At 47.7% G+C, this 25,008-nt stretch overlaps 1 protein-coding gene across 1 annotated transcript in view; it reads left to right on the top strand.

Annotated features, from left to right (window-relative positions):
- Positions 1-25,008, top strand: part of ACVR1 (activin A receptor type 1) — a 57,388-nt gene that overhangs the window by 5,390 nt on the left and 26,990 nt on the right. The window contains exon 2 of the mRNA XM_068407419.1: positions 24,183-24,256. Coding sequence (XP_068263520.1) covers positions 24,183-24,256 — 74 coding nt within the window. The remainder of the gene's footprint in view (positions 1-24,182; positions 24,257-25,008) is intronic.

Raw genomic sequence — 25,008 nt, 5'->3', positions numbered from 1 at the left:
GTGGGTGGACCATTAAACACAGCTGTCCAGATGTAGTTTTGGGCTTGGGAATGTACCTCTGAATGGGCAGCATGGAGTTGAGGGGCAGAGGAGGGTGGAAGAATGACCTTTGCGTCAAGTCTGTTTTAGGAAAGGGAAGACTACAGCTTGATCAGGAAAAGCTTGTCAAAACAGAAGACCTCCAGTGTGATGATGGTCCAAGGCAGGCTTTAGACCCTTCATTTGCCTTGTCTGAAATGAACAAAGATGGAGGTGGTGGAGGGGGACGCCAACAGCTGTTATCTAGGCCTTTTTATGGAGGAGGAGATGGTGCTGCAACTCTTAACCTTCTGTCCTAAGCACCTGGAACATTTCTTCTCAGCATGCTGAAGCCACAGATTGTCCTCAGTTGAATAGAAACTGGTAGGAGAACCTGTTCCTCGTCTTACAGAGCAGTTGTGACTAGTTGGGCTCACTGGAGGTCAGGCATTTCTTGTTCTGACTGCAAACCTTACCTCTCTGCTAATAAGCTGCAGAAGAGAGGCCAACACACACCTCTTCTAATTGCAGGTCTGCTGTTTGTCTGGCAGGTATCCTGTAACAATAGGAGCAGGTTGGCAGCTTTTCGGCAGCCGCTTTGGCTGGGCGGATAGCTTGGAGGCTAGAAGTGGCTTCCTTTTGAAGTCCTGCAAGCTGCTGATCTCTGCTTTCATGAGCTGGTGTGCCTCGGCAGGCCCTCCAGCCTCCTCGGAACGGCCTGGGGTTCCTGGCTGAGCAGTGCTGTGGTTGCGCAAGCCTTTTCCCTGGCTACTAATGCCAGGGAGGTGAGTGGTGGCGCTTGTCCCTTGCCATGTGCTGTTCTTTCTCCTGGTCTGGCATCTCTGCAGCCATGTGTTGGACTGGGTAAGGCATCAATTTGGGTAAAACTTAGAACTAAGCGGGCAAGACAGACTAACCCAGGTTAATTCCAGGTTGGTTTGTTTTTGCTGCTGCTGCTGAGGAGGGATCTCTGAGGGCGTGAGTGGCTGGGCAGATGGGAGGGCTGTGTGTGCTCCCTCTGGGTTTGTGAGAACTGTTGCCTTGCTGGAGCGCGTCGTGGGTGCGTTGGGTTTGGCTGTGAGCGGGGCTGTCTGCAGCGTGCCTTCGCCCGGTTTGTCGGTGCCAGAGTGGACCTGGTGTGGAAGAGCTCCTGCAGGTTTCTTTCCCTGCTTGCTCTTGGCCCAGGTTGTTACACCGGGGCGTGCTCAGACACATGTTGGGAGTTCTGCGTGCCACGGCTCTACCGCCTGCCCGTCCTGCCTTCTTGTGAGGACGGTGGCTAGCACTGGCCTCCGTGAGCTGGCCGATCTGCCTGCGTTACTCATCCCTTTGGGGCGGATCATTCCCTGCGATGTCAGTAGTGAGTTGGAGGCAGAAGAGATGGGATCTAAATCTCCCTAGGAACAAATGTAAAATTAAACAAAATGCGTGTTTGTATTAGTCAGCCTAAAACAGGCTGCGCTATTTAGGGCTCTCCGCTGCAGTGAAGTTGTCTCTGTGTTTGTGTGGGTGGACTGCAACAATTAAGTCATTTTAAGGCTGAATCTTAAGAGAAAATAAAATGAAAAGATAATGGCTTCGTTTAAGAGAATAAATTAATTGTATTGTGCTACGTTAGAGGAAAGATAGATGGTACCTTGCAGTTGTTCGTTATTGGTAAAAATCATGTCCCTGTCGCACGTTGAAACTGTTCCTGACTTCATAAGGAGTAATATTTTTTGTTTGTTTTTTTTTTTTAATCCGTTAAATCACTCTCTTCGCTGGTGCCCGAGTGTAACTGCCTGTTGAGGCTGCAGCTCTGTGGAGCAGCCTGCTAAAACACTGATTTTGATTGCATGGGCTGGACAAATCCCAGGCTGTAGGATGGTTTGGCAATGGATTTTATGTGGCAGTCAGTCTTGTAGTAGTATGATGTGTGCGACTCCTTATTTTCAGTTGTCAGAATGAAAAGATATGCGGCTTGTAGTGCACTAGTCTGGGTGTTAGATCAGCTAATTCATAGCTTAGGAGTAGAATTAAAATAAGTTATGTATTTTTTTAAAAAAGCTGTTTTCAATGTGACTTAAATACTGGCTCAAGTTAAATGATAATAAAAAGTATTTTTGATCTATTCTTGGCTAGTGAAAAAAGTGCTGACGCTCGTGACAAAAAAAAACCCAAACGGGTGGGAGTGTGCTTTTGGTGACTGTGATTACGTTGGAAAAATAACGTCAATATTTGGAAAACTTAAGCTGAAATTCTTTTTCTGGACATTCATTCTTACTGATTGGGCATTGATCTCAGTAATTGTTATTCCACTTGACCTGTACTTTTGGACTGAGCTGTAAAACCTGTGTGCATCCTGAGCCTAAATGAAGGGCTGATGGTACAAAGAATGTTTGCATGGCAATTTTCATTCTGCCCGCGTTTCATCTGGAGGGTAACTAGGCGTGAATGTGGTGTGGAACCACCTCGCTGAAGAGGTGGCGAAGGGTCTGCCTTTGATGTAGCTCTCCTGTCTCTCGGGCAGAATCCTTTGGTGCAGCTCAGGAGCCCGTTCTGTCCAGACTGGCTAACCAAAGAGCGAGTCTATGTAAGAGCGGAGGTGCGCCTGCACTCTGCGGTTATGCTGAGGGTTAAATCATTGCAGTATTGGCTAGCCTCCAACATCTCTGCATAGTTTGAACCCTTCTCTGTCCAGAAAGAAACATGCAAGTTATTTCAAGTCGCTGGGATAGAAGAAAGAGCTCCACCTACAAGGTTCTGAAGAAACCTGGGATGTGTTGCCCCTACCTGCCGGTTCCCGCATCGTGCACGTGCGGCACCGGTCCGGGCGCCCCTCGGGGTACGGCTGGGGGCTGCCTGGTTTTCCAGTGTGTCACAGATCGCTCTTTCCTCCATGTCTGTTCTCATGGGTCCTGCCCCTTGGCTTTTGTTGCTGGGACTGTGCACTTAAAAATCCCTAAACAGCTCCTTGGCTTTGCTTTCGCTCCCTCTCTTAACCTCTCATTAGTTGGTTGTCAATTCGGCTTTTACGAATGTTCCAGAAATGCCACGTAGACACTTCTCCGTGTGTTTGTGGACCCAGCACGTTTGCATCAGCCTTTAGCAGAGAATAATCTAAATGAGTAACGTGTTCCAGCTTGCCTGAACAATAGGGTGTTTTCTGTCTTCGTGTGGGCATTTTACACGTTTGTAAGACTCATGTCCATACCTCTGAAGCAAACTTGGGTATGATTGTTCTGCAAAACCTGTTCTAAAATCAAGCTATTTAGACCCTTCCCTCCGTACACGTTCCTTTCGACACAAATAATACTTTGAAGAATGAGGGCAACAATATGACTGTTCCTAAATTATGGAAATAAAGACCTAAGCACCATTAAAATACAGTTTGACAGAAATACAGTATTTCCATGCCGTTTGCAAAAGTGGCATTTTTTTTAACGAGTGGAAAAGTCTTTGACTTCATCTTTTTAGTTGGGATTTGATCCTGAATGTTGGTTAGACATTCAAATAAAACATTTATTGGACTCTAACGTATAACAACGTCCAGGATTTTGAGGGATCTTCATCTTGTTTCTCCATTAGGGAGGCCAAAATGGCATGCAGTTGGGAGCCAGAAGACCAGACTCACCTTTAGAAGCTGTCAGTTTTCTTCTGCAGGTGTTGGAACCTCTGGTGAGAAATGGGTGTTTGAGTCTGCAGTGCAGTTTTATGCCTTCCCCGACAAAGGGTCGGCGAGGAGCAGAACTTGCTTTATTCCCAGTCTGGGGATCTGTAGGACTTTGACTTGTAGAGCAATTATAATTATGTTGGTTTAGTTCCCAAAGTGAATGCTCTTTCTTCTACAAGAGGCCCTGCTGCATGCAAACAGGAGTGTGGAAGGCCCTGAAACGTTAGCATTTGAATGGCTTGGCTTAGCTTTAGAGTGAATATCTACTGGATGGGGAGCTCTGGGGAGGGGGCTAAAGCCAATGGAAAAGGTGGATTAACTGGAAGCTGTTCTGCAAGGCTGGGTTAATGGAGCCACAGCCCATCAACACGGTGGCAGATGAAGACAAAAGAAAGGGATTTTGAGAGCTTGTTTATATTTTGAGGCTATTCAGAAGTGCAGTAGATGCAATTCAGAGGCTACTGTTCCCCTGCACAGGGTCCTCTTGCCGTCATTCTTGCTCTGCAGCATCAGCCCTTGTATGGCCTAAGCGAGGTTCCTGCGAGCGCCTGCGCTGTTCCCGCAAGGAATAGTGAGAAACATCCCTGGCTGTTGTCTGGTGTAGGGAAGCCTTTAACTTGCAGCTTTTGGAAGGCTGTGGTGTTTGTCTCATGGTACTTGATGGTTCTTTTGAGACCTGGTTGAAGAAATCAACAGCTTCCCTCTTTGAAGAGGGAGACTTAGTCAGGAAAGACTGTGATGGAAAATCTGGAGAGAGAAGCAAGTGCGCTTCCTCAGGCACGTGTGCGCCACAAGGTGACTGAAAGCAAGACAAATTGGCAAACCCCCCTTTTTCTGGGGAGGGAAGAGGCCTAACTTGTAGCTTCTGACTGCCTTCTGGTAGGAATGCTGGGGTTGGATAGTTCAGGGTGAGTGGAGAAGGCTCTTTTTTTCTTGATGGTGCCTAGTTGAGAGTAGCACATGGTCCTCTCGCTAAGGAGTACTTTCTGTGTTCTTTTTTGCTGCTGAAAGAATCATAACAGGATGGACTTCTTTGTAAGGTTATGTGATTGTGGGCCTTCACAGCGGTTGGGGGAATTGGAGGACTTTGTGGAGAATCTGAGAAAGCAAAGGAGCCTTTTTCAACAAGCTTTGGAGGAGACCTGAGGGAGTATTAGGCAAAGAGGGCCGCAGAACGTGGCTGTAGGTCACTGCCTGTAGGACTGAGACTGGAACCTGCCTGGAACTTGGAGAACCAACACGAACTGATTTGTGGAGGGTCTTCAGCTTGGAATTCAAACGCCTGTGAACTGGAAGTGGCCCTGGCACTGGGGTCACGAGGTTTACAGGGTGAAGAACCCGTGTGCTGGGAGTGAAGGTTGGCTCTTCTGTCAGGCCTCTTAAAGCAGAGTTCTGGAGAACTGAGATAGACTTTGGCTCTCTTTACAGATACAAGTAATCGCTGGGGTAGAGGTGGAAGAGGGACACTCAGGCAGGCTTCGTGGGACTCTGATGTGTCACCGTGAGAGGGGTCAATGGCAAAAGGCCAGGCGTGTGGCTGAGTGTCCATAACAAAATAAGTTATTGCTTATCAGCTGTTAATTGGCGCTGTTCAGCTCTGTGTGTACACTGAGCGTTTCGTGAATGTGGGTGAAAGAGTTGAAAGAGAAGTTTACCCAAATTGTTCTTAGGATCGCAGCCGATACGCAGTCATCTTTGGTTCTAATGACTGAAAAAAAAGTGTGCTTAGTGTGTTATCTCCTTTTTGGGTAATAATTATTGGTCAAGGAGGCTACAGTAGCTACTGGGTCAAGAAGCAAGCCAACACCAGAGGAAAGAAATTGGGCTTGTATGGCTAACGGAGCTATAGCTTAGTGTTAAAGGGGGTTTTCTCACACAGCAATGAAAAAGTAGAGTGGGTTTTCTGACGTAGTATTTGATCAGTTTCTTGAGACACTGAGGAAGTATCCAAATGTAAAAGGAGGTTCTGTTGGTTCTCTGATCTTGAAAGGCCACTTTTACAAAATAAACAAACCACCCCTGCAAAAACATGTCCTCTCAGTTGCAAGTAATTTAAAACGTTTACATAAAACAAACAAACATAGTAAAGATTTTCCATGTAAAACATGCAAAAAAAAAAAAAGCATTTGATTTTACTCTGAATTGAATTAAAAACTAGAAAGCTAAAACTTAGACATCTGTGGAAGGATTTGAGGGAATAATGAGATTTTAATCCCCAAGCTGACCGGCCCTGAAGCAGTACTGGGGCTGAGGTCCTGCAGAAATAGACCTCACCTTTGCTGTTGTGCGTTTAAAGTATAAAAGTTAAAATTAACCTAAATGGTTGAACTGTTTTGGGTTTAATTTAATTTGTATTTTTGTTTGCTTTTTGTTTTTTTCATAAAAGAACACAGTAAATGCTAAATGGACTTTATTAAATGCTCGCCCCAGCTGCGTAATGAAGGTGATTTAAAGGTGATTAAACACTCCCTCCCAGCCTGAGACATTTCAGAGATTCCTAAAAAGTCCTTCACATATTTCTCTTCGGGATGGTGCGGGCTGGTGGGTGCTTGGTGCTGGAGGGGATCGGGGTGGGCACCCACCGCCGGGTATGGGGCAGGTGGCTGTGGGTGCTGGTCCTGCCGTGACTTACACTGCCCTTCGTGTGAGCTGCCCCTGTGCCCCCCTCCTGCCCGTGCTTCCCTCCCACCCTGCTCGCTCTGGTTCTCTCTCTCGCTGTTACTCCACACACTTGTTGCATCTCTTGTGCCTGAACTCTGGGTTGGGGTAAGCAAAGATTGCAGCAGTAGCTTTGGGGGCTGTCCCTCCCGTTACGGCAAGCCAGCGCAGCGTGCTCTCAGTAACAGTCCAAAGCCATCTTCTTCCCTTCCATCCCCCGCTATTCTTAACAAGACCGCCTTTGTCCCTGGGAAATGGTCTTCAGAGTCCATATTTAGTTAGTCTTACAATTTGTTCATTCGTGTTGCACAGTAATTAACCTTTCTTTAGAAAAGAACAAAAAAAATAATTGCAAAATCAGACGTAAAATTGGTTGTTTAAATGGTGACTCTACTTGGTAATTTAAACCACCTTGATCAACTTGGAACTACTTAAATACATACTGAAACCTGAAATGAATGTGCCACCTGTGCAGACGTGAAATGCTGTTTTGAAAATTTCAGAAAACCAGGTAAAATTCCAAATGGTGTGGGGTTTTTTTCGTTAACCTGGAATTTTGCTTAGCTTGTCTTTGAATCACTATGCTCCCACGATTGCTCAGTAGGGTTTATTTTGCATTTCTGTAGCTATTTTTTTTCCTGGTAGTAGTCCAAAGAAACTCCCGTCCCGTGCATCCACCCTGAGTACAGAATTCCCTGTTAGGTGGCTGCAGCAAAAGGGGAGCGTGGCTGTACTCAGGGGTGTGGGGTGTTCATTCTGTGAGCTGGGGAGGGCTGGGAGTGTGAAGTGCTTTGAAAAAATGTCACTGTCTTTTTATGCCTTTCTAAGAATAAGATTTTGAATTTGAGGGAGGAGACGGAAGGAAGGGGATGAAGATGGAGTGAAGTCTTAAAGCGGTGTGGAATGTCCTAAGAAACCTTTACCCTTCTGTAAGAAAACTTCTCTAGTGCCAGCGTGGCATAACACAGCCCCTGGAGCTGTGGTGCAGAGAGCTGGCACAGTCTAGGAAGGATGGAAATACGCTGTATGGTGCTAAAATCATTCTGTGCAGGGTTGCTTGCCTGGAGCAGCCTGTGCTGGATTTTCAGGTGGCCAGGGATCGTTTTCTCCTGGGGAGTAGTGCAGACCTGCAAAGATCCCTGGCTCGCACAGCCCTCCCCAGAACTGCTAGTTTGGCAGCTCTGCCCCTAGGAAGTCTACCACAAAATTATTTGAAGCTGTTTGATTTCTTTGCAGTCCTGCTTGTGGGAACCTCAGTGTTGCTGGGCTTTGTCCCACGGCTCAGCCTGCCTGCCCCGAGCTGGCGCGCTGCTGCTGGTGCCTGTGTCGTGGTGCCATGGCAGCACGGGCGATGGCAGAGCTGCTCAGACGTCTCTTACCCTCTCCTCCCCGGCTGGTGACAGGTTAGCTAAGGCTGCGTTCGTGTGGTCAAACACAGACCACGGAGGAGAGCCTTTGCTTGGAATTCATGTTCCCAGCAGTTTGCAGACAAGAGCTGCCTTACGCTCTCTGGCTTGCGTGTGGTGCTACCACGAGATTGTCTGCCTCTGGCCATACAGAGGTGTAACAGTTGCAGAGCTTTAAAGAAAGAAAGTAGACTGAGCGCAGCAGTGAGATGTATAGTTTAGTCGCTGCTGGAGGAGAACTGGAAGGTAATGTGCAGTTGCAGGTCCAGAAATACATGGCGCTCTGACCAGCTGCAGGTAAGAAGTCATCCCTTACAAGGGCTGGTATTTAAAGATCTGTTGTTAGTAGTGGTGTTTCTTGCAGCAGTGTTTTTGTATCTGTGGATCGGTGTTAACTTGTGTCTAGCAACACTTGTCTTCACCAAAACCCAGATGCTGTGGTGTTGAATGTTTGGTGTCACTGCTACAGGTCACAGCTGACCGTGCCCATCAGAACCTGGTAGGAAAAGAGGGAACAAAAAAGGTGTTGATCCCAGCTAGAAAAAAATAGTTGGAGAGCATGCTCTGCATTCAGTTATAAAAGCTACTTTTTAAAAAAATAAATGTGAGGGTGGAAGAGGCAGTTGGTCGCTTCTGTCTTCTTAGCCTTCTGCTGCTGAGGTGCCCTCCATGAGATCCACCCCAGGCTCCCCATTCCTGTCAGCCCCACGGCTGAAGGAGGAAATATTTGGGGTGCTGTTCATTATTGCCTCCCTTAACGTCTGTCTTTGGCATTAGCACAAGTTCAGCCTAATCCTTTTGTAAGCAGGGTGACAATGTTTGAAAACCATCTGCTATGTAGTACACCTGAAGTTGTTAAGTGCAGAAGCTAGCTGGAAGAGAAGGTGGCCAAAAGGAGAGCGCGTGGACTGGAAGGCAGAGGGGAAGGTGGAGGGTAGGGGAGGCTCCAGAAAGTGGAGTGAAAATGACTGCTTGGAGTGAATGAGGTTGATCATGGTGTTGGTAAGGGAGCAGTGAAAGAGAAATCAAAGGGCTTTTCTTAATCAGATGATGTATGCCCTGTAACTTCTGTTGGTAGCCAAACTTCAGTTTAATGTGTTCTCATGAACTAGGTATTAAGAAAATGCTGCATTGCTCTTCTGACTCAGGGAAATTCTAGGCAGGGAGAAGATTTTGTTTGTATAAATGGCACTTCATGAAAAACAAACCTGACCAACAAACAGCTTCATGCAGTAGCGGTTCACTGGCTTGTTCCTTTCAAACTCTGCTAGCCCTGGTTTGGTTATCTTTGCTCTGGGAATCCGTGGGGAATATTAGGTGATCTTTTTATGAGAACTGCGAGCAGGACAAGCAGAAAGTCCCTCCCATCAGACCACAGTAAGACAGCTCAAGCCCAGAGCTCTAGTGCAAGCGAATGCATGTCCATGGTGGATGTTACACAAACAACAGGCACAAATCGGTAGGGATGACACTTATTTTTATTAGCTCAAATTGTCAGGTAAGTTCATATTATTCAGTCAATTCTGGGAGTTTTGGAGATGTTTTAGTAATTTCTGTGTTTATTCAGCCAACTGACATAGAAAAATAATGTATTAAAAGCATTGATAAAGAATTCATTTATTCAGTTCTTATCTGGTTGTTGGCTCGCCGGCGCTCAGCCTCGCTTGCCATGCCAGGCTGCCTGTGGGTGGATGGGGACCTGCCGTGGCAGGGGCTCTGGGCGATGGCACGGTCCTCTGTGAGCAGAGCGCGGTGTGTGGGGAAGCTGGTGCCATGTCAGTGCTGCTGAGTACTGTTGCTTTTAGTTAAATCTCCTTGCTGGAAAGGAAACGGCTAGTAAGTGAGATGCCCTGGGAACAGGCACCAGCTGGGTGCAGAGCAAAACTCTGCTCAAACAGTAGTAATTTCTGAATGTCGCATCGAGGGTTTTTGTATGTGTTCAGTAGCAAATTGCCATTTAAGTGTGTGCTGTTGTTGCTGCCCTGAAGTTGGCATGAGGCGTCTATCTGAAGCAGACGTCATTGCTGTGAGACTTAGTTAAGAGTTGTGCAGTGCAGGGGTTGGCACTCTGTCCTTCCCCTCGCACACAATGGGCTCTGTCCAACAGGAGCTGTTTTAATTGGCTTCCCCTCTGTGTTATGTTAAACGCTGCTGCTAGATGTAGAAACCTGTGACACGTTTTGTTTGTTCCTGAAAACATACACTTTATTCTGCTTGGGTCATTCAGATTTGTTTTACGTGATTGTCAGCTGAAAAAGTTCTGCCTTTGGCAGCCCTTCAGCAGCAAGGCAGCTCCTGCGGCCCGGACTGTGAGCTGTGTAGCTCGTCCAGGGGGGCTGTGTGCTACAGAAATTAAAATTCCTTCTCTGACGGCATCCGTTGCTCAGCACGGAGCATCAGGGCTGTCGGGAGCTGCTGGCACCGTCGGGAGGGCCGGGGGGCAGCCCGGGCTCCACGCACCCACGCTGCTGGGACCGAGGATGGGTTTCGCAGCCGGTGCCCAGCGGCGGGCAGCACCGTGCTCCCGGAGCCCCGGCACCGGGTGGAAAACATCTCTGCCAGGATCGCCTGGCTCCGCTCTCCCAGGGCACCCCATCGTGCCACGTGTGGGGCTGGAGCCAGGGCTGGGTGCCCCGTCTGTCGGGGAGAGGGCAGGCAGCGCGGGGGGAGCTGCTTTGGTGGTTAGCCTTAAGGTCCTGATCCTCTTCAGTGGGATAGCTGGTTAGAAAATAACCAGTCGTCATGGCTTCTGTTAATTAACTACCAAAGTTAAATACGTGTTGTTGGAAAAACTAGGCTGTGTTTATTTGGCATGTCTTGCTCCAGGAGAGGCTGGTGCTCGTTGGTACATGCTCGATTTCTGTGCGTGTCTACAGCGTGGTTTGTGTGTTTTTTCTCTGTATTGATTTTCATGATTCACTGCACATGATCTAAGCCAAAAGCGTACTTAAATGACACTGGAGACAGCTGTCTGTTAAAGTGGGGCATCTACGTGTGCTGCAATGGCGCCAGGTCACTCTATCGAGTAACACACACCAGGACTATGTCTTTGTTTAATTTCCTTTTCTAGGTCACTGGTGTGTCACCTTTCTTTTGTTTGAGCTATGGTAAATTCTTACTATAAACTTTGGTATCAGTTTTGTTCCTGTTATTTTTCAGATAATCCTTTTTGAGGTTGTTTTGAAGTGGAAAGGGCTTTACGTTGTGTTTGGGAGGCTGAGGGACTTGTCTTTTCTCCCAGTAGAGCTGTTTTGGAAGGTGCCTGTGGGAAACTTGGATAAAAGCAGAAGCGTATAAAGCTCTGGAAGCCGACGTGTAGCTTTTTCCAGTTTTAATCTGTCTCTCTTCTTTGTATGGCAAGCTGAAGTTCCAGATGTTGCTTTGGCTTGGAGATAGTGAATAGGGGAAAAATAAGCATTCTTAATGTTAAGAGAGTCAGGCTGGCTGGGTCTGCACTGACAGGAAAATGCAGAGATAAAACCTCCGTTAATGGTGCACGCGCTGCCTCGGTAGCCAGTACAACAATGCTGTCTTCACTGGAAATAAGCCCCAGATTGGCAATGATCGGTGCCAACTGCGAGAGGAGACAGCTGCGGAGTTGGGAAGTAGTAAAGTACAACTAAACATTAACTTACTTGGGTAGCAGCGGGGTTGTGTTCGGGTGTGCAAATCCCTCCCCCGGCTTTTTTCAGTTAAAAGTTAATTCTTAGCCCCATTTCTCCCCAACATGCACCTTGGAGCCCCTCTTGCTTACCTTCTGTTGGGTGGGGGTGCAGGCTGGGTGACGGGCTGGCAGTGACACGTGCGTTCAGGGGCAGGTGGCTTTATGGCTCTGCACTACGTCAGAGTCTGGCCTTGGAGCACCAGCGTGGTTTCTGAAGCTCGTCCCCCCGATGAGCTCTCTTTTATGGCGAGTTGTGGAGCGGTTTGGGCATGCATGGGCTGGATTCCTCTGGAGAGACTGAGCTGCAGGCTCTTTCTGCTGTGTCCCAAAACGTGGGCGTAAAGGTCTCAGCCTCTTCTGGGCAGCTTGGAGCCACGTGTGGTAGCAGCCACTTGCAGTAAAGGGACCAGGCTAAATCCACTCTGAAGTAAACCTGCTGAAATGCTCGTTAGGAGCATGGTGGCCAGGAATGTAATTTCCTGTGCTAGCCTATAGGTTATATGTATTATAGTCTATTTTCCATGTTATTTTATATTAAATATGAAAATATGCTGTGTCCCGTGTCTCTTCCTGACCTGTTTCTCCTGTTGTGCATATTTCTAAAATGTATAAGCAGTTTATTTTTAGATGAGTGCTACAGTTCTGTTTATTTCCTCTTTAAATATAACTTTTTTTGCCATTGTTGAGGCTAGGAAATAGCAGTGTCTGCTCAGCAGCCTGCTTCCCCCATCGCCTGTCCCTTCCCTGTGAGCATTGCCCGATGCCCCAGAAACACCATCCTTAGAGATCCTACAGGACTGGGCTGTAGGAGAAGCTTCAGAATAAACGGGCTGTTGCACATGTGTGCTGGAGGAAGACACAGAAAGAAGATCTGGGTGTAGGAGACTCCCGCTGCCTACCTTTGTGCTGCTCGGCATTCCTTCGCTCGGCTGCCCGGAGGCAGCAGTGGGGTGTCTTGCTCATGTGGTTCATGATTCAAGCCAAGCCCAGATGTTTTCATGCCTGGTCTGGCCTATTTTCTGAGTATAGTTTTGGATGCCTCAGTCCATTTTATTGTGGTTTCCTTAGCAGCTAGTCCAGCTGAAGTTAAGATGATTCCTGGCCTAATTGAATGCTCACAGGCAGACATGGCAGCTACTGCTTTATCTCTGCAACCGTGTTCCTGCTAACTTCAGGGCACTCAGGATGAGGTCCACGCTGGTGAGAACCTGAGGCTGGTTTTTGTTGCTGTTTGTCTTTGAGTGGAAAGTTCTGAGTTTCATGCTGCAAAAGAGTCTGTCTTGTGGCCAGGAGGTAGGTGAAACTCGACAGATTCCTGCGGAGGGAGATCCGGCCTTGCTGACTGATCTGGCTTTCCATTCCTGCTGAGCAGCAATAAGGACATGGAAGCCTGTTCATACTGAAGGCTGGACCTCTTCTGCAGTATTATCGTCTGCACTGACATGCTGGTGACAATAACTATCCAGGGCATCCAAAATTTAGTAGATCATGGCTGGATCCTCTCTGTGGACATGCTGAACCTCAGGAATCGCCAGTGGCTGTGTGTCAGAAGCTCACTTTAATCAAGGCTTAGTTTCCATGTGGTCAGAGATGAGCTGCTCTTAGGCAGGCCTTCGTTCAGAGACCCAAAGCTAGACTTGTCCATAAAGAGAATTTTAGCTTGCGTTTTACTTCAGATTTGCAGTTTGCAGCTAGGAGTATGTGTGAGGTCAGCGATGGTAATTTAGCTGTTAAATAGTAATTTGATTGCTTTGGGTATGTGTAGCAGCAATTAAAACAAAAGTCTGGGTAAATGTATGGAGTGGTTGTCTGAAGGTACACAAGTACGGTCAGGTTGGGCCATGTGAGACATGTGAATTTGAAAGCTTACAGGTAAGTAGGTGGAAAGGGAACACTTGTAACAGCTCTGGAAAGAAGTGCCAGAATTGTATATATCTGGAGTGAATTTGACATAGGGAGAGGTGAAGATGCCCAGTTTTTAGTCTGGGGGTTGTGTGGTGTGGCAATGATGAAGGCCAGTTGTGACTATGACAGGGTGGTTCCATTTCCAGGAGGGACACAGATGTTTGCCTGTGAGATCAAGGTAAACACAGTAAAACAGCAACTGAGGAATGTCAGGACGGAGTGATTTGGAAAGAAAGATCTGGAGGTGAAGCTCTTTTAGAGTACAGGTTTGAATGTTAGCTGGTGAGGCTGCCACGGGTGAGACGTGAGAGGAGCAGAGACCTGTGGTGGAGGTTGCAGAGCCTTATGAAGCCTCAGGTGGGAAAGGAGGACGGGTTGGAGGGCACATTGAGGGAGTGGGAGCAGAGCAGGGCGAGAGGAGCAAGCAAGAGCGTCATGGTGGAAGGTGAGAGCAGAGGGTAAGGCTGTGGTGGGAACAGCAGCACGAGTAACTTTGAGGTTAATGTCGCTGGTGTGGGAGGGACAGAAATCTCATCGGAGAGCTCTGGGATGGAGAAGAACCCCAACTGTTCTTTACCTTGCTGGCTCCTTCAGCTCAGCTTTCACTTACATTCACCTTGAAGCGATGACTGACCTTCCAGCGTTGTGTTTCTAGATTTAACGAGGGTCTGTACGCCTATGCGCAGCAGTGTCCAATTTGCATAACGTCAGCAGAGGAAGGGCTGCAGACCACTGTGCCTGAAACCTAACTTGGTTTTGTCTATACTCTGTATTTAAGAACAGAATAATAAGGCTCTGGCCTGTCCAAACAGGCAACGACCAGACTGTAGAACAATATTGCTAAAATTTGGTGGTGGTGTAATATAATCTCTGAAGAATTTTACTTTCTCGTGCAGCAGGGTGTCCCCTTCTTTTCTGGATTGCTAATTGCGTTCAGCTTTTTGGACTCCAAAGTAATAGTTAACAAAAGAATCTGATGAGATGAAAGGCTGTTCAGCGACACGTGCCTGTGGGGTGTTAGAAACTCCTGTTCTCAGTCTGATTTGTTCTAAAAATATTTTGTTAATTCGTATTTGGCTCCCTTGGGCGCGCTGGCGTGGGGGAGCAGTTAACTTTAAGGGGCGCGCGAAATGAACACCTGACTTTGTCGTGTCCCTTAACCTTTCCTACTTCGTAGCAGCCCATCACTCCTGAGGAACGCGGCGCTAATCCCTGCGTAACCCGTGAGCCCGGCTCTCGCAGGGCCCCCCTCTCCTCCGTGCCCCCGTGGTGTGGGGTGCCCCCGCGCCCCGCTGCTCTCCTGGCCCCGCAGCTGCTGCGCCTGGTCCCTCTGCGCGTCTCGCTCTCCTGTCCTGCTCTGTTTTATAGATTTGGTGGCTTTATTTTAACAGCTGTGCGTTTGCTGTGTCATGCTGCAGTTCTATTGTCCTGCTAATGCAATGAAATGGATTAAAAGCATTTTTTTAGCTTAATTTTTATCAAAGTAGCACGAGTTGCATTCTGGTTAGGGTACTTGGGCTAAGGGATGTGAGTATTCCTGTGGTAATGACCCTGTGAAAGTAACTGTAGAGGTTCAGAGGTACCCAGGGAGGCAAAATCCCGCTGGGATTATTGATGTGGAAATGAGGGTCCTGGTGGTGGTGAGATACGGGGAAGGGGTGGTGAGATAAGGGGTGGCCCTCCCGGAGCGTCCTGGGGCAGGGAGGGAGCTGCCAGCAGCTCCTCCAGCTCACTTGCCCAGTTTGGCTTGGAATGATCTGGCCTGATAACATCAGCGGCTGAAAATAAAAAGCATTTGCACCTCTTAAGGGCCCCACATATGTGAAAACACAGAAGGAGGCTGTAGTGAGACACGGCTTAATACATTTGTAGGGACTAGACTTCATTTTTACCTTTGAGCAGGGCTTGCCAGAGTGAGAGATGGCCTTTAAATGCTGTTCACATCATATAGTCAGACCGTAGCTTCTCTACTAAAAGAAAAAAACCCAAAACCCACAAAAACAACCCAAGGCAAAGAAATGAGTATTAAAAATTTTGTGTAAAGAAAAGAGGGGAAAACCAGAAAAAATTGAACAACTTGTTTGAGGAAAAATTAGGGCTTCTTGACAAGACTGAAGCTAGAGCTTGGTTTTCAGAAATTTTTGGTTTGTGTTGGCTGAAGTGTTCCGTGAGAAACTTTTAAAGGCAATCTGTGTAATATTTAAATAGTTAATAAAAAGCATTTAAAAAATCCTGATCTTAGATTAATAGTCGTTGATCTCATTTAGAGCATAACTTTGACCATATTGGTTTTTTGTGGCGATCATAACGCCGTTCTCTGGCAGAGTTAAACTGTAGGATGGGGCCGTGTGGGGACATTCGGTGTCTCGGTAGCGTGCACAAACGGTGACACAACCTTGGACTCTGCAGGGCTCGACGCGGGCGCAGCGGTTCTGGCAGCTGGCCTCGGTCCAAGGGATGGGGCAACCTCTGTGACCGTCTGGTGAGGCTGCGGCGCGGGGAGATCTCTGCCAGCCTGTCCTGCAGGCCGCCTTTGAAACGTGCCCGGGGCTGAGCGGGGTGCTCAGGTTTTCAAGAGCAAGATATTACGTGGGGACATACTAGCCCTGTCTCTTAAGTGGTCTCGGGAAATGGCAAGGACCAGCGTGGCAGGAGGGCGCCCCGCTGAGCCCAGCCTGTATTGGGAGGGGGGGCTGGCAAGCGCTTCACAAAGGGAGAGTGAAAGTGAGGAATAAAAATGGGAGCTTTGTTTTAGACCAAAAACAAACCAAAAAACGTAGAGGAATGTTCTGATGAAAATATTTCTTCACTTGGCAACTTGTTAGGATCCCTCCCTCCCAGGGAGGTGGTGGAGTCACCATCTCTGGAGGGGTTGAAGAAAAGCCTGGACATGGCACTTAGTGCCCTGGTCTAGTTGCCATGGTGGTGTCAGGGCAATGGTTGGACTCGATGATCCCAGAGGGCTCTTCCAACCTGGTTGATTCTGGGATTTTGCTTTGAAAAGTATGTTTTATTTGGACAGCTGGGGGGGCGATTGTTAAGACCCTGCTGTCATTCTAATTCTCTTGCAGGGACCGAGGGTGTGTTTTCACTGTGATTGGTTGGTTTGTTTGGGGTTTTGTGTTGTGTTTGATTATTTTTTTTTTTTTCCAAACAACCTAAGATTTTGCTGCTGCTGAAGGGATGCCCGTCTCTGAGGTCAGCTGGGTTCCCACCACCTCTCCTGTGCTGGCGCTGGCAACGCTGCACCGCTGGGCTGAGCCCTGCGTGTTTGGTCACAGCGAAGGCTCAGCGGTGGTGGTCTGATCAGTGACCCGACCCGGCGTACCCCGGGGGCTGGCGATCACTGAGGACAGGGCTGGACAGCCGGTTTGGGCACTGCTGTGTCTTAGATTGTTCCAAACTGGTTGTGAAACTATACCCTAATAAAACTTGACTCTGATCCTGCGTCGGACTGTGCCCTTTCTGTGCAGATATGACTTAAGCTCGGTGTTTCTGCCCATACTTCTTGTTTCCTTCACCTGTCAAGACAGACGTGCCTGGGGTGTGATCTAAGCAGTGTTTGATAGGCAGGTTTGAAACGCCTGCAAGCTGCGAAAGCGTGTTCCTCCCTGAACTCCTTCGTCACGTACTGCACAGATAAAATCTTTAATAAATAAAGTATTGCTGGCTGGATGAAAGCAGGCCAGGTCTCAAAGAGGTAAGCTCTGAGTAAGTTAAAAATAAGTAGCTGTTACTGCGTGCATGTTGGGTTTGCTTTTACAGACAATTTCTCATAATTTGTCAGTTGACAATAATTGTGTTTGGGTCTTATTCACAGCTGGCAGATAAATCCAGGTTTTCTGTTTAGATTAGAGGGAGTTTATGTCTTCATTGGCAGTTCTGTGCTGAGATCTGACAGCAGATACCGGCTTCTGAGAGAGAGCAATTCAAGGGGAAAAAGCACCGTGTCTTGCAGCAGGGTTTGAAAGGGTGTTTTGCTTGCCTCTCACGCCCAGGGCCCCAGCACAAATTAAGTTGCCAGATGTTAATGGAAATCGTCTCCACTTTGGTGGGCACTTGGAATGGCCTTAGCAAAGCGAGAGGTACCCAAGGTTGTCTACAACTCGCAATTGTTTCTAGTAGGGAAAATGTCCAAGAAACTTTCTGTTGCAGCTGTGCCATGGAGCCTTTTTCATGGCAATCACAGAATGCAGCGTTCCCCTCTGGTAGGAACTGTCTGTGCGCCGTGTAATAATAACTGCTGAGCAATAAAATGTACGTAGTATAATAAAATAACATCTTTGTTTATATGTGAAATATGTGAGAAGCCACAATAATCCATGTGTATCCAAGTGTCTCAAACTGATAGCTACTTGATGCCTCAGGCACAGATATTGGAAGATGAAGCTGTGCTTGGCTGTTTGCTTGACTGTCTCGTGAAACTGCTTGCAAGTTCATATCTATTAATTTGCCCCTATGAATGAAACCATGTGTAGTTGGTTCTGTGCACATGTGGAATTGCATACCTAGCTTTCAAGATGCTCCCAGGGATGACGTGATCAGTGAACCATATGCAGTGACTTAGTGAGTGAGCGTTTTTAAGGGACGTTGCTGTGTGCAGGCTCTGCAGAGGAAGGCTGTGCCGTGGTGCGATGTTAATCCCTGAGAGCTGCCTCCTGGTGAACGTATTTACCCTGCAAGGCAATAAATGGTATGGGAAGATACGCATGTGGCTTCAAAGGCACTAGGAAGTTGCAATATATATTGGGGTTTTCAGATCAATTTAAAAATGTCTGTGCTTGCTTCATCATTTGAGGAAGCCATCCACTGTGGGGTTGCCCAGGACACCCGTGTTGATGCAACACCTGCACACAACCCGAACTTTCACACTTGGGCTTTCTAACAGCAAGCTGCTTCTCTCTCCTTCAGCCACACAGAAGTTCTGCTGCGTGCGTACAAGCTCATGAGTCCCCCTGCTCACCAGCTGGCCTGCGTGGGGAAGCAGGCATTTTCTGCCTCATATAGGAGGTTGTGTGGTCCATCCGTGTCGTCAGGTGTCTGTCCCCCCACCCCGACACTGTGAATGTCACTTTGTTGTTGTCCCTTGCTGGGCCATTTCTGCAGCCGGTGTCAGCCGGAGCCTTCGGGTGACAGCGTGGGCAATAAATGGGTGCCTGCTTGCATGTGCCAGGAGGGAGACCCAGCAGGATTTTTCTATAAGAGACGCTCACATTTTGTTACCTCTTCCTTTAAGAACCTGGAGAGTGGCTCTCTGAGCATATTCAGAGCTATTAACCTCATAAGGAGTAACCCTGACATTGTACAGGTTGTTTTCCTCCTGGTGGTTTTATTCTTACTCAGCAGTGTCGTGATTTTGCTTTGTATACGAGGAGTACAGGAGAACCAGTGTCCTGCACACTTCACTCTCTCTGTGGTCATTTGAATCGCAGACGTTCAGCCTGTCAAGGTGGCAATCTCTTGCAGATTTTCACGCGCTGGAGTGTATTGATGTGCCTTGTGCGCTTGTGGGTGCCAAGTGGAGCCTGTGGCTGGCTTCCATCGCGCTGAATTCTGCCCACAATTTGGCCTTTAAGAAAGGAATACCCGAGGCTGCCGCTCTCTGACGTCAGGAGTGCCTTTGTGTGTGCTCTTCTGAGGTTGGTAGTTCGTTTCTGTGAGTTTCAATTAAAAAAAAAAAAGGCAAGCTGTGAATTATTGCTTTTAAATGCACATCTTTCCTTCTGAAGGCACAGCTGTTGGTGAATTTAGCTTGTGTGTTGCTACTGTGGATGGTAGAGTTACAATCCAGCATTATGGATGTTTTCTTTTGATACAGATCAGGTGAGGTACATGCAAAATATGTGCAGCCCTTGGGCTCTTGGCGGGCTGCCACCAGGGCTGTCAGGGATAGCGTGGGTGCTTCTGAGCTCATCAAAAGTCTGAACTCCTCTAATGGTTCGTGTTCCCATGTCTGTGTCATACCGAGATGAAATGTCATCTTAAATTTCTTCACTAATTGGACTTGCTCTTTTGTCTGGCGTGGTCTTTGCTCGGTATCAAGGCGGTGGCATTAGGGACTAAACGCAGTTTCCCAACAGCTTGTGCTGGTGTCTGTGGTGGTTCGTGTCGTCCCAGCTCCTGGGTCCCCTCTCCCCTGTGGCTTGTTGCAGCGGCGACCTCGACAGTCCCAGCTACGGATCCGAGATCACCCTCACCCCTGTGTCACTGTCAGGCCATTAAGGAATGATTTGGCAGGAGACAATTTTCTTAGGAAGAGAAGAGAAAGCAATTTATATTTACTGTGAAAGTGGAAAAGGTGGTGGGGTTTTCAGGACAGATCTTCAAAGTGTTGGGACTTCATGAATACAAACCCTAAGAATTCTGTCAGTTCTTTTATCTAAAACAATTAATTGTGCATCTGCGTGCTAAGGTGGGTATCCCAACCAGGTATTGCATCTGCCATACGATGTGCTTATTATTGTTCATTTGGGCTTCTGAAAACAGTTTAATTGATCCCTCCTTTGGAATCCCAAGCTGGCTTCAGAGCGGGTACTGGCCTGCTCTGGCGCTGGGGTCACTTTGTCATGTCACAGCAGAGTTGTCTGGGAATCGTTAGCTGCGCCTTTAAAAGAGACTTTTCCATCGTGACCCATAGCAAGCTTCAGGTTTTCTAATGATACACTGTTGTAGGAAAAAGTTAAACCCAAACGCTCCTCTCTTCCCTGTACGTGGATGGAGTTCATGGACAGCATGTCCTGTCTCCAGCACGGGTGTGCATGAGGCAGGGCGGTGGGTCCCGGGTGTCCGTGCCCTCCGGCGGGGCTGGGGCTGCCCTGGCCTCTCCAGGCCACGCTCAAGGGTTGCACCCAAATTATGGTAAAGATGGATTTGTCTAGAAAGGAAAATAAACTCAGTGTGGTGTTTGCTGGCTGCTTTCTAGTTCCTCTCTCTTTATCTGGATTAAATCCCAGTCCTTCCCTTTGGAAAAAGTTCTTGTGAATTCAGTCACCAGATGGTAACTGGATTAGCTGATGGATCTCTAGATCCATAGCGACTTGCTGGGGAGTTTTATTAAAGAATGTTGTTTTTCTTTACATTGAAACTTATTTTCTTTCTCTCTAAACAAGCAGTAAGTGGAAGAGTTGTGCTTGCTGGTGTCACTAGAACCAGATTTTTGTTCTTACACATGTGTATTAATTACTTTAAAAAAAAATTATTATTATTTTTTTTTTTAGCAATGGAAAAAGGACTTTTAAACTCTTCCCCTGCTGCGTCTGCAGTTTGCAGCTGGGATAACCTGAAAGGGGAATAGAGCAAAAGCCTGGCTGCAGCGTTGCGTGTGGTTTTGTGCCTTCACTTACAAGGACACTGTGGGAATGCAGGTGACTGTAAAAGCCAGAGCACCTTTTGGAGCTGCAGGACACCACGGCTCCATCCCTGCCCCAGTGGGGGGCCGGTGGCTCTGAGTGGGGCCGGTGGCTGGTGGCACCCCTGGAGAGGGGCTTCCCAGCCCCACGTCCCTCAGCTGCCTTGCGAGCGCCGTGCTCTCCAGGCTTATTTTTAGCTGCTGATGTAAGAGGCACACGGCAGATACGCCGTACCCCGAGCAAAATGGCAACTGCCAAGGGATCGTGACAGCTCTGCTGGGCCCTGGCAGGATTCCAGCTGTCTGGTGATGGGTAGCGGCGTGGGCTGGGAGCACACCTCGCTGATCCCACCTGAAACGTTCGCTTGTCTTGGAGCAGGGATGAAGGACTTGACATGGTTTTAATATAGTGAAGAGTTTTATTTGTCATTTTTAATTTTTAGAGTGGATGCACTTGCTCTCAGGTAATTTTTGAAGGAAAATCAGTGTTTTGCAGAGGTCAGAGGCTCCCTCCCAGCTCCTTCCCCAGTCTCCCAGCCCCAGCAGGCCCAGCTGAGGTGGTGTAACTGGGCTGTGCTGTGCAGAGGGCTGTGCCGGCAGCTCGCCAAAAGCCCAAGAGCTGTACTGAGTCTGCACATACACGGCGCAGGATTTTAACTGGTGATAAGTACAGGCAGGGTGGGTGTTTTTATAGGCTGTTGTAGGTGTGCACAGCCCTTCTCAGCGAATGCAGACAAAATACTCTTTGAGGCTTTTGGGAAAATGTCTGCAGGAGCAAACTCTCATAGAAGCAGGGCTTAAATTCTTAGTATTTGGCTTCCCTGTTTGAGAGGACCATGCATGCTGTGAAATAGTGAAGTCTGTTAATAGTCTGATTTTGTTATTGTTTGCATTTATAATAGGAAAAGTCTATTCATAAACATAACCCTACCAAAGAGGCCTGTGCAGACAGCTGCTTGCCAGCGCAGGGCTGGATGGGGACGTTCAGCAGCCCCTTCTGTGGGCACTGGGCAGGCTGGCCGTGTCCTGCGGGACCGGGAGCCAGGCTGGAGCAGCCACTGACCTGGCGCTCGCCCCTGGGGCCACTGTGGGCGGCTTCACTTGGGTGCTCCTGCCTCTCCTGCAGCTGTGCAGCAGGGCGAGGGTGCCAGCCTTTCTTGTGTTAGGCACTTAAATGCATTTAACAAAAAAATCTGGTGTAATTTCAGGTGTGTTACTCAATGAATCATCCTTGGGCTTTGCTGAAGAGGAGCTCTGAGCAGTTTTGGATGGGGGCTCAAGAATGACTGTGGTTGTGGTTCCGTGGCTTTTTTCCTTATTTGATCCCTTTGGTGGACTGGTAAAAATGCTCATACTTGTTGATGAACTGCTCTCTGTCTCAACCCGTGCTGGCTTGGACCTGAAGCGCAGACGTGGGCTGGGGACGTGGGGGCATGTGGGATTGGAGGGCAGGGAGCTGATTTTAGCACCCTGAGTGTGTTATAATTCCCCTTCTTGAGATGGGAAATAGTCACTGCGGACCAGCTCCCGTGGGGGGTTGTTTGCCTCTTCAGGGGGCTGCACTTTGGGTTTCCTTCCTCCTCCTCCCCCTGACAAATACAGGGCAGGGGCTTATGTGTGTGTATTTATTTCCCCTCTGCCCGCAGCCTCCAGGGCAGCTGCCTTGCCCAGCTCCGCCACGGCTGCGGGCCGGCATCATTAAAATCAAAGTTTTCTGCCTCTGCTCTTTGAACCATTGCTGTGTTGAAAGAAAGAGGGCACGTCTCATGAGCCATTGCTGTCTAGACTTGCAGAGAGTCATCCGGGTGTGATGCCGAGGAAAACGCTGGTGTCAGCGGTTCGGCCGAGGCAGCGCGGGGTGCTGAGGAGGACGGTGTGGCTCTCGTGTCCCCTCCGTGGGAGCAGCGGACCCCCGGGAGCTGACCCAGAGCACTAAGCACTGAGCGTTCCCTGGGGTAGCTTGCTGCTGCTTTAAACCTGTGTTGGATTGCTCAGGGATCATGCTGTGTATAGCTCCGTCGTGTTTCCAGCGTAACTGTTGAAGGTTAAGTGTTGGCACGTGTTAAGAATGCGTTGATGCGTCTGAAGAACGAGGAGGGCTGAGTTACTTGGTGAATGGATGTTTGAAAGGGAGGGTTTTGTCCTGGAGGTTGTGGTGAGCGCTGCCTGATCCTTCCTGTAAGGACGAAAACTCTGAATGCTTGGGGTCAGAAACTTATGATCATTTTAGCTGATGATGAAGCACTTACTGAAATGTTTCTCATTCTGCAAAACAAATCCATGTCAGGAAATAAATACAGAGGTAAATGGCTTGGCCTTCATCACCAAGCACTTACGCAGCCAGCTAATGATTGGAAAAGGCACCAACAGAAGATATCTGAAAGAAAAACGGCAATATCGGATTTGTTTTCAAGTTTCATCAGCTTCACTAGAATGAAATCTGAAAAATGAAGACAAATACTGACACGTAAGAAGAGTGGTAATGACTCAGTGCCTTGGTCAAGGAGAGGGACTTGTTTTGCACGCACCGCTTGCCGCTGCTTTTGAGTGAAACTTTATGGCATGTGATCAGGCCAGAGAGTTTCTGTAGGAACCAGGTAGCGCAGGACAGACGAGCCCTTCCGAGCCATCCAGCCCTGCTTGTTGGGTGAAATCCCAGGGAAGATTGGTTGGAGTTAATTCCTTGGTAATAGTGGTCATTTAAATGCAGAGTTTAAGGAATCCAGAAAAGTTTCTTTTCAGAAGCCTGTTAAATAATTCTTATTTCACAGTGAAAAGTGGAGCTTTTATTTTCTCTGGGAGAAGACTTGGAATACACAAGAGAACTCACTCCTTTATTTACTGTTCTAGAAGGGAGCGTGTGCCTCTGCTGATCCCCTGGAAACAGCCCGAGTTTTCACACAAGATGTACCTACCTGTCTTCAAGAGCAGGGAAGTGAAGCTGGGCTGTGGAAAGCAAAACCCTTGGAAAAGCAGCTTAAACTGGGAAATTACTCTTCTGGGAGTGGTGTCTCCCTTAAATACATCTTGCTCTTCTTCTTGCTGTCTAGCAGTGGTTCCTGCTGGTTAAAGAAAGTGATTCAGAGTTTTCTGACCGAGATCTTTTCTGTTTCCCCTCAAAGCCCAAATAATAGAGTTTTACAGACCTTCCTTTCAGTTCACAGTAATTTAACTTCTTAATACCTGGTTTAAAGGACATATCTTCTGTTTTGTATTCCTGCTTGGTACTGAAAGGGTTCATGGTTTCCTATCAGCATGCTTCTATATATGCACTGTAGTTGCGCGTGATGTTTCTATGACTAAAAAAAAAATCAAATTTAAGACATTGCAGTAAATTATGAATGTTATAAATGAAGGAAATGACTCTAGGAAACAAGACACAGTAAATAGGAGACCAGTCAGCCCTAATTGTTCAGTATTTTGTATAAGGAATTGATGAAAGACACTGCTGAACACTGATTTTTGGGGTGGCTACACTTTAAGGCGACAGTGCAAGTGTAAACAGCTCCCATGTCTCTTCTCTTTCTGCAGCTCTGCAATGGTGGATGGAGTTATGATTCTTCCTGTGCTGATCATGATGGCACTTCCCTCCCCGAGCTGGCAAGGTGAGTGCCGTGCGTGGGGGTGCAGGGTAGTGACTTCTGCATAACTTGTTTACATGGTTGTGCATAAAGACTTTATGACACGCAGTGCCTTTAAGATTTGCCTCTGCAAAAGGGGAGAAGGGTATTTCCCCTGCTGGGGAGAGGCAGGAGTGGTTTGTTTGAAGGTCTCTGGATGTTTTAGGAGATGACCTCCTGAAAGATGCACACTTGCTACTTCACAAAGAGCCTTTTAAAAATACTGAATAAAGGTGTCCTGCGAATAACTTGGATTTCTCAATTTTAATTTTTAAGTGACTTGAGAGATGTATCTAGCGCTTGTTATGGCATCTCTGTGCTCTTTTCTTTTTACCTTGTGAAATCTCTCTCTGTACTACTCTGCTGAAATGCATTTATTGTTCAAATGTTGATGCAAATAAAAGGCAGAGTGTATGAAGTGGGATGTTAGAATGGATGGTGAAAGGTAAAGATTAAAAATGCACGGAGGTGTAGTGGTTGACTTTAGTCATGCCTATGAATAGGAAATTGAGACAAAAAAAGGGAGGAACGTTGGATGAGTGTTTGGAAATGAATTAAACTGCTGATGTTGTTGATACAGTATTATCTTGAAATAAGGTTTGGTAGCAGTTATCACACTACCTTCCTGCCACTCATGAAGTGCAGCTATCTGCTTCTAGAAAACTTCTTTTTTCAGCTTTCAGAGCTGCTTATATTAAAAATCTTAAACCACCTGCCTTTCACATCCTTGGCATGAA

This window comes from Nyctibius grandis, chromosome 9 (assembly GCF_013368605.1).
Source record: "Nyctibius grandis isolate bNycGra1 chromosome 9, bNycGra1.pri, whole genome shotgun sequence".
NCBI classification, from domain to species: domain Eukaryota; kingdom Metazoa; phylum Chordata; class Aves; order Nyctibiiformes; family Nyctibiidae; genus Nyctibius; species Nyctibius grandis.
This window is presented reverse-complemented; position numbering and strand designations above follow the sequence as displayed.